The sequence below is a fragment of the Centroberyx affinis genome, unplaced genomic scaffold, assembly GCF_046629955.1.
Source record: "Centroberyx affinis isolate AG114_WGS23_722 - 3 ecotype Tasmania unplaced genomic scaffold, CSIRO-AGI_Caff_v1 ptg003475l_1, whole genome shotgun sequence".
NCBI classification, from domain to species: domain Eukaryota; kingdom Metazoa; phylum Chordata; class Actinopteri; order Beryciformes; family Berycidae; genus Centroberyx; species Centroberyx affinis.
This window is the reverse complement of record NW_027281435.1, coordinates 856,576-865,546: the sequence shown is the minus strand read 5'-3', so window position 1 is coordinate 865,546 and position 8,971 is coordinate 856,576. Positions and strand designations below refer to the sequence as shown.

General features: G+C 38.7%; 1 protein-coding gene across 3 annotated transcripts in view; it reads left to right on the top strand.

The window, feature by feature from the left end:
- The first annotated feature begins 2,018 nt into the window (after positions 1–2,018).
- Positions 2,019–8,971, top strand: part of msi2b (musashi RNA-binding protein 2b) — a 237,082-nt gene continuing 230,129 nt past the window's right edge. For all 3 annotated transcript variants that reach the window (XM_071539599.1, XM_071539601.1, XM_071539600.1), the window contains exons 1-4: positions 2,019–2,146; positions 2,473–2,513; positions 2,805–2,886; positions 3,482–3,566. In XM_071539599.1, coding sequence (XP_071395700.1) covers positions 2,085–2,146; positions 2,473–2,513; positions 2,805–2,886; positions 3,482–3,566 — 270 coding nt within the window. In that variant the 5' untranslated portion in view covers positions 2,019–2,084. The remainder of the gene's footprint in view (positions 2,147–2,472; positions 2,514–2,804; positions 2,887–3,481; positions 3,567–8,971) is intronic.

Here is an 8,971-nt window from a genome sequence, read left to right as displayed (position 1 = left end):
TTAGCATGAATGTTATCTACATGTTCATTCATTTTCTTGACCCCCTGCTTATTTAAAACCTCTCCATGGTAACGGGGGCTGGAGCCTATCTCAGCATACATTCAGCAGTCTGTTACAGGTCATCTACACGTAAAAATCCATAATTATGTATGGATGTGATACTTTATTGATCCATGTAGGAAAATTCTGTTCTCGCTTTCCCATTGAACAGGGAGGTCAGAGGTCAGGCTCAGCTACAGAGCCGCCCCCCTGGAGCAGGTAGGGATTCAGTATCTTGCTCAAGGACACTTCAGCCGGATGGATGCTTGCCAGTACAAGGACTTGAACCCCGGTCTTCTGGTTGAATGAGGGTCTCTCGGACAATTAGGCCACCCTGCTGCCCTACATTTGGCAAATTTTCATACATCCTGAAATCTATCCTTAAAGGATAAGGCTGGTGTTTTTTAATGCATTGCTTACCGTCAACAAATCCTATGAAAATAACAAAATCAACAATGCGTTTGCTCTACTCCCGTTACTTTCTGACTTCCCACGTATCGTTTTTAGCCGTCAACCCGGAAGTCATTGGCTCCAATTGTAAGCTAAAAAATCTTGAAATACAGCTCACAAAGACAGTTTCAATTTTAAAAATCGCTAACTGTTACCACAAAAAGCCAAGCTGTTGTAGTTATTACCAAATCAAATTCAAATGGGAACAAATTCTTCATTACGGCGGGGACTATTTTCGGTGCTACGGAACTACTTTAATGAGATCGCAAACGTGTTTACAGCCGGCTCATTAAGTTGTTTGAGGAAAAAGTCAGCTGGCCTGGTGCATCGCGATGATGAAATATGCTGCCCAGAGCAACGGCATGGCTCTTTGACGTGTTTTTAATTGTTTTTTTAATACAATGGAGTTCTATGGCTGCTGGGACATGGCTTCATTGGGCTCCGGCTACATGGACGAGACTTGTTGGCAAAACAAAATCATTGCTGATTTTGTTATTTTCATAGGATTTGTTGACGATAAGCAATGTATTAAAAAACATCAGCCTTATCCTTTAAGCATATTCTGAAGTATATGTGATTTTTTTTTTTTTTTTTTTGCGGTATGGGTTCAATTATGAATATTATCAGTGTACAATATTTTAATTCAATAGTAGTTTATAACATTGTTAATAAACAGGCTTGCATTGCGGTCAGAAGCGTGCTATAAAAATATTGCACAAATACAATATTTTTAGTTCTGATTGTCTGAGTCATGTTTGAAGCCACCTGATAAAGGCACACCTGTGACTTCATTTAAATATTAATGCCTAACCAAAAATCACCACTTAGCCTATAAGTTACTGGTACATTCAAGAACTAGGCTATTGCTAGGTGGAAACATAATGTTTAATAATGATTATCATTTAATTATCATTAATTTAAAAACAACAATTGAATATTAGCATGCATTCATTTTTAATACAATGGCATGTTACAGCCGATTTATGAATACAATATGCAACAATATGATACAATGTTGCACAGTAACTTTAATGCTTCACATCGTAACAACGCCATTTAGCTGTTTGAAAATCTCGACAAACACACCTGCTAACATAACAGTTAATTTAAATATAATGCGCTAATGGAAAATCCCTCTTGTTACCTACTTTTTAAAGAACTATATTACTTGGCGGAAGACTAATAAGTAGCCTAATTTGGCTATTCTTGATTAAAAAAATAACGATTTCTTGAACATTTTTGGTCTTTTTTTCTGTTACAAGGGTGTGTTACGCCTTTAATAAAAGCACTAAGCCACTTTCACCTCTCCTGGCTTATTGCTTAATTAAATGACAAATAGGAGGATTGGTTTGCAGATTGCCTGAATTGACGTCAATTGGATTGGTTAGGTGACAGAGCCACGCTCCGCCCCCTCTGGGCTAAGGTAGAGCATGCTGAGAGAGGGAGGAGGGAGCAGGGGGCTGAGCTGATCCCACGTGTGACGCTTTCATTCCCGGCTCAGTAATATTCTCATAGCGGGGCTTTGCATATCTCCTGCCGTATCTGTGTGTGTCTGTTACTGTTACTGTAGTCCCAGCCTATAGTTTGGAATAGATATGGAAGGAGACGGGAGTCAAGCCACATCCGGAAGCCTAAATGATTCACAACATGACCCGGGGTAAGAATTGTTCTAAATTTAATCTTAAGGTACGATTTTTTTTCATGTTACAACATCTTGGAGAGGACTTCGACTGCCGTGCTGGATTCGTCCCCACAGTACGCACTTAAACCATGCACGGGTCTGTTTCCAGATGCAGTTTTAAAGAGCTTCAGCTTTGTAGCGAGAGTGGCCTCCCCCCTTTTTCAAGATTCAATGTAATTACCACGCGCGAATGTGTTTTCTTATTCTTCCTTTATCCTTTAAGGTCGCTTTTAGAAGTAGTTAGTCGTCAAAATGGCCGAACTGACATCTGGACTCACTTCTGTTGTGTTTTCTCCTTACAGTAAAATGTTTATCGGTGGCCTCAGCTGGCAAACCTCACCAGGTGAGACTGTTATTCTCTTTTACACCGTAGCCAGTATTTCTTGTTGTTTTGTCGCTGTAATTGGGTGCTTGTTGTAGCTGCTGGCGGTATCCGTGCGTATGTGCACCGTGCAGTAGTGTACTGTATGGGATATCTCACTAGTGTGTGCGCACAATGTTATTTTTGATCTCCGTCCATCTGAAGTCCTCTATTCGACCCCTATGCGCATCGCGGGGTGTTTTTGAATCACAGTGACAACAGCATGCCCATATGTTTTTGTCAAATGACCCGACATATTTTCTCTATTCACAGACAGCCTTAGAGACTATTTTAGTAAATTCGGAGAAATAAGAGAATGTATGGTGATGAGAGACCCCACGACAAAACGTTCAAGGTAAAAGGGCTTTTTTTTTTTTTACTTTTCCTTTCCAGTGTGTGTGAAACGATATCGCTTACTTTGCCCGTGTTTAGTATTAATCCAGTGTGTGTGTGTGTGTGTGTCCGTGTGTCTGTGCATCTGTGTGTGTGCGTGCGCGTGCATGCCTGCGTGTGTGTGTGTTTTGTGTGTGTGTGTGTCCGTGTGTGCGCGCCTGCGTGTGGTTTCACAGCAAGCCAGATAAGCTTAAATGCTCACTGCTGTAAAGCTGCGGCCGAATGCAATTTGACATTGACTTTGTGACTGCACCACAATGTTGGTGTAGTGTCGCCTTGTATTGTAACATGCCAAATAATGATCATCAGTATTCAACATCCGAGTTGTAAATCTGCTAAAGCACTTCCATAATCTGGATTTCAAAGATATTTACAATTATTCAATATTGTAATAATAAGGTTATAGCAATAGTATGTCAATTGATATGCAGTTTATTGTGGTGGAATTACAATATTCCTCATCTGTTTTATTTGATGGAAAAAAAAATGCATGATGTCCTTGTGGATTTGTATAAATGCATTTTAACATTGTTGTTGTATGTGTTTTTGTTTTGCAGAGGATTTGGGTTTGTTACGTTTACAGATGCTGCCAGTGTAGATAAAGTCTTAGCTCAACAACACCATGAATTAGACTCAAAGACGGTGAGTTAATTTCATCTGCATTTATATGACTGTTTATTTCATGTTTTTTGCACTAGCATTGCTCTACCAGTGCAGAGCAAATGTCTTACTGTGTTACTTTTATTTTATCACCTGAGGCCTGATGGTAAACACCTCTTAGGTTAACAGGCTGTTTAGATCAAGGTCATGTATAAGGGGCAAATGTATGATGGTCCCTTCAACACTAAGCCTAGCAATAAAATACCACTCCGGGGTGAATATTATATGTGTTCACTTTCACTCCTCTGGATGAATGAGGCTGACACGCCCCCTTCTTCGCTGCAGCCACATGTGCAGTGTGCACATATCTCATGTTCCACTGAAGGGCGTGCTGTCTCAGGCCTACCGCCTCACGCCAAGCCAGCAGATATTACATATAGCATCATGCCTGATGCACTGATAAGTGGGATAATATAGCTTCTAAACAACATTTCACAAAAGGTACCATCGCTTATGTCAAAAACACAGCGTTGATCTATATTTGCGAGGAAACCAGTCAGAATAAACCTTTTTTTAAACAACTAAGACAGTGTCTAAACTATTGTGTAAGGAAATTATTGCATTTTTTAAATACTGCCTAGTTATTTCAGCAAAATGACAACCATCCAGCAGAAGTATTGTGTTAAATATTTATCAAAAAAAATATAAAAAAATGCGTTCTACACTTTTTAAGGTTTTTCTAAATTTACTTCAGTACTTGAGGCAATTCACACACACACACACACACACACACACACACACACACACTGTGCTCGTTTATGAAAAACTTTGAACTATTGTGGACTGTACTTGCCTTTTCAAATTTGTCAGCAGATGAATAATTAAACATGCTAGTCATTTTTGAAGAGATGTCTGTGTAGTGATGGATTAGACAGTGTTCAGTTGAAATTATATTTGTCTGGGATTTCTGCTCGGTAGGTGGTAATATCCAGATATGCTCACATAGCTTCAGAAATGGAATGGTGCATATTGAGAAATAAATGCTTTGTCTGCTGAAGGGAACTTAAGATGGAGGAATATTCTTCAGGATATATTTGGAAAAACAAATACATTATACTTCAGCAGGCAGTGTACAATAGGAGAGTCAAATCTGAATACTATATAAAGCAATTAATGGATATTGAGTTGTACAACAATATAGATTATACCAAAATGTGAGCCTCAGTATTATGGTTTTGTGTTGTTTCTTGTATCTTTATTTTTGAGTGCTAGTGTGATGGACACAGAGCAGTGAAAGCTTCAGATTTGTTAGTTGTTCAGTGGACTTTAATTTTTTTCCTTTTCATTTCTTTCTAGCAGAGTTGTGCGAAGTTTGCAAAAGCGTGGCTGGTTGAAACACTTTTTATTAGGGAGCTCTGAGGTTTTCTGGCCAGTTTTCAGAACAGCTCAGCGATGGAGGCTTTATTTCTCCAAAGGGGTTTATGGGTTTTGTGCTTCCTCTCCTGTTCCAAAATGAGATATTTACCATCTGAAAAAAAGACACACCTACTCTTACAAAATGATTGATAACACTACATTAAAACACATTATGGGGCTTTCTAAGAGATTGTAAGTAACTTAAGCTCCTGGCTTACAGACTTGTTTGTTTGATATTTTAAGGATATCAGATAATTAACTTAAGGTACTGGTGTTTTTAAACAAAATATCAATGTATAACTCTTCCTATTTTTCTTTTTGACAGAGGTGGGTGGGAGTAATTTTGGTTGTGATTTGATAACCATCCATGTTTCAGTCAAAGTTTGGGCTACAGATGTGCATAAGTGATACTTTTATAATAAATATGTTAACTCTAGAAGTTACATCACGTTTTGGGAGTGGGGGTTAAGTGAAATTACAGTAGTACTTCTGTTGTTACACTTGGTGGCAAATTTCTTGCCGTGTTTGTCAATCACTGCTAAATGAATATAGAAAAACACGAGGGCTTTTGCAATGAAATGAACAGCTAGTAAGTATGATGGCATTGCAAAATGTGCCAACACTTGTTTCATGTAGAGGAGAAAGAAGCAGGCTAAGGGGCTGTTTGAAGAGGTGGCTATGCAAACACACTTTGATGCAGAGTCGAGAGCAGCTTGATAACTGTAAGCTTGACATTTTGAACCGACATCTTTGACAGCTTTGACGATATATATAGCAAAGGCCGGTGGGAGTAGGTGCAGGGGGAAGGGCTGCACATAGAAACACACTCACACCTGGGAGTTGCTCTGTACAACCACGAATGCCTGTTGAGCAACCCTACTGCAGCAGTTGTGGGTTCAATGCCTTGCCCTTCAAACTGATGATCTTCCGCTCACATCAAGTTACCGTGAAGCTTAAGTTTGCTGGTGGTTGAATGCTGAAATACATTTTTGAGTCATAAAAAAAACATCATTTCATTCTTTTTTTGATAATAAAGTTTATAAATGTATGCCTTTGTCTTTTACCTAACATCATCATCATAGATTATAGTTGGCCTTATTTCTTATCATAAGTACTACATTGGAGTTAAAACACAAATTTTGTTCTTCTAAAGTACATTATTGATATGCCAAGGTAGATAAGATTGGTACAATTAACATTTTCTATTTTGGGACCACTTCTGGTACAGGTTCCCCTGCTTCTGATTTATATCTATATAAAGATGTAATTACAGAAAAAGTTTTTTTTTTAAAAGTTGATTAAATCCAGATAATGACATTTACATCACACACTTACTGTAGGCTCTACTGTACTTCAGATTTGGCTGACTTCAGTCACATGCATGCTCTTCTGATAAGACAGTACCAAAGATAAGTCTGAATACTGACGTGAAGGTCTGATATCAAATCAACTTTACATGAATCGCAGCCTCATTGTACAGGTACAGTGAAGGAGCACTGGAAGTTGTTTTACTAGTATTACTAGTATTGCATTGAATTCTTTGCAATCAAAATTTATTTGATCATGTAATTATTATGTGTTTTTATTCTAGGGGTTTGACTCATACAAAGTCTATATTCTAGGAGATATAAAGCCAACTTCAGATGAGACATTTGCATTCCACTGGTTTCTATGTGATATGCCTTTTTTCAAGTCCTTCTTCCTCTTCTCCATACCCCTTAACTTGAAATGTGTTGAAGGTACTGAGAGTCCCTTAGTAATAGGGTTATCTATGGCTTAAACAACATTCTAAGCCATGTTGTGTATTACCAGTTTGTAATTGAATGATGAGTGTGTGTCAGAGTAACTGACTGACCAAAGCTGAAGTAAGATCCCAGTGACACAGATAAATGCAGAAATAGACATTTCGTAGTTCCTGATGTGCTGCTGCTGCTCCTTTATCAGCAGGGATCTCAAACCATGTGCCACGGAGGGCCGAGAGTCTGCAGCTTTTCATCCCAACCAAAGACTACAGCAGCTGATTTCACTGATTAGCACACCTTGAACCGGAGAGGAGGAACTAATCAGTGAAATCACCTGGTGTAGTCTTTGGTTGGAATAAAAACAGACCCTCAGCCCTCCGCGACACAACATTTAAGACTCTTATTTATCAGCATACAAAAGAAGAGCATGTTGTTGTTTCCTGTGCAAACCTGAAGCAGCTGTCTGTGTTTTATTCCTCTCCATTAGTCACTGGGCTGTATCTGTTGTGCAGAAGGGTATATCTTAACATTTACACATCCATACAATCAAGATTGCATTGCATTAAGGTCTATCATATCTCTTACAAAGTTTCTCTAAGGATGAACAACTCCGGCAAATGTGGATGGTTCTTGACGTGTATGGAGATGTCGAGTTGATACAAGCTACCGAGTGTCGCGCTGCCTGATTGGATCCTTACCTCTCTCTCTGTCCTTGGTAACCTTGAAAAAAACTGAATGAGAGCGGCTGGAGGTGCTGTGACTGTGAACTGGTTGAGTCATAGTATGAATATGGGAGAAACAGGGAAAGGGGAAACCATACCTAATTTGCTGTTATTTTTTTGCTGTTTCTTTGTCTCGTTTTGTGTTACAGATACAGTGGGATGTGTGAATTGAAACAGCATGACTTTGGGATTTGGCCGCCGTTTTTGTTCTCTTTAAAGACTCTGAAGAGCAAACATCAATTCAGTTACAGACACAGCATAGTATAATATTACATCTTCAAACATAAACATGAAAGAGGCATTTCCTACTTTGATGACATTGATACCTCCCGGACGATTACAGTATTATGGTTACTTTAATAATATTAATTCAGCTCAAAGGGCGATCCTTTCAGCATAACATTTTCCTGTGTTTGTGGTTATAGTTCTGAAGAGTTTCAGTAACATTAATCGCATCTCTGGAATCCATGCAACCTCATGGACAGAGATGGCAGCATGGTCAATGAGCACAAGAACATGCCTTGAAGATAGGCGCACCATCACAACATCTTTTTTTTTTTTTTTTCCCTGTGAGCTTTGCTTTTTGTCCGGTTATGAAAACAGAGTGCCTTCAGACTGGGATGAATGTGAATAGGACATATGGGAAAGCACAGCCTGGGGCTTCAAAACACACATGCTGGTAATTCAGAACATATTTACCATTTTTCACGACGCTTTGTTCCATTTAGAAAAATGCAAGTCATAGCATCTGTTACTGAAGATGTTTCAAGTCAGGCCAGTGTAAACAAGAGCGGAAATAGTAGATCGTTTTGCATTTGAGAAGAAACAGTTAAGAGCTTCACAAGGCAGCAGATAAGTAGATAATGTCACTGATTCCAGCTTGGAATTTTTCATTATCTTCATTGCTTTTGTGTTATGATTCTTGGAGAGCAAATACAATAAAACATTATAATTTTAAAATTATCTGAACAAGGTGAACCTAGCAAAGTTCATACTTGAATGCAAATAAGAATCAAGTATACGTTCATGATGGGCTGATACCATGCGTGATAGTTTAAACAGCATTAATATAGCTTAAATCTTAATTTATTGCAACCTACAAACCTACAAAGCCTACTAAAATCTATGTTTTCTTGTGAGATAAACAAAGCCTATTTGGTCCTGAGGTAATTCCTGCCTTTATTGAATGACCTCAGGTCAACCTCTGCTTGCTGTTTTGATGTTTGAGGTAAGGCAGGATAAGACCCAAGAGGAAGAGAGGCGAAAAGGCAGGGAGAAGCAGCTGCTCTGGACAGACCTAAACCTCCATCAGATATGAACTGAAAGTAATGTAAAAGCTGTGAGCTAAAGTAACTTGCTCTTGTTCAAGTCTGGCGGTTGCTCTGGCTTCAGCAGTTGATTATGGCTGAAGGCTTATTTTATACTGTATCTGTCTCTCTCTGGTGCATGCAGAGATGATGTTGCCTATGAAAAAAGACATTTTAGAGAAAAGAAAAAAATAAAAGACCAAAGATTTGCTTGGTGAACAAGACAGTGGTAAAATTCTCATGTAAAGGTTTGCTGCTTT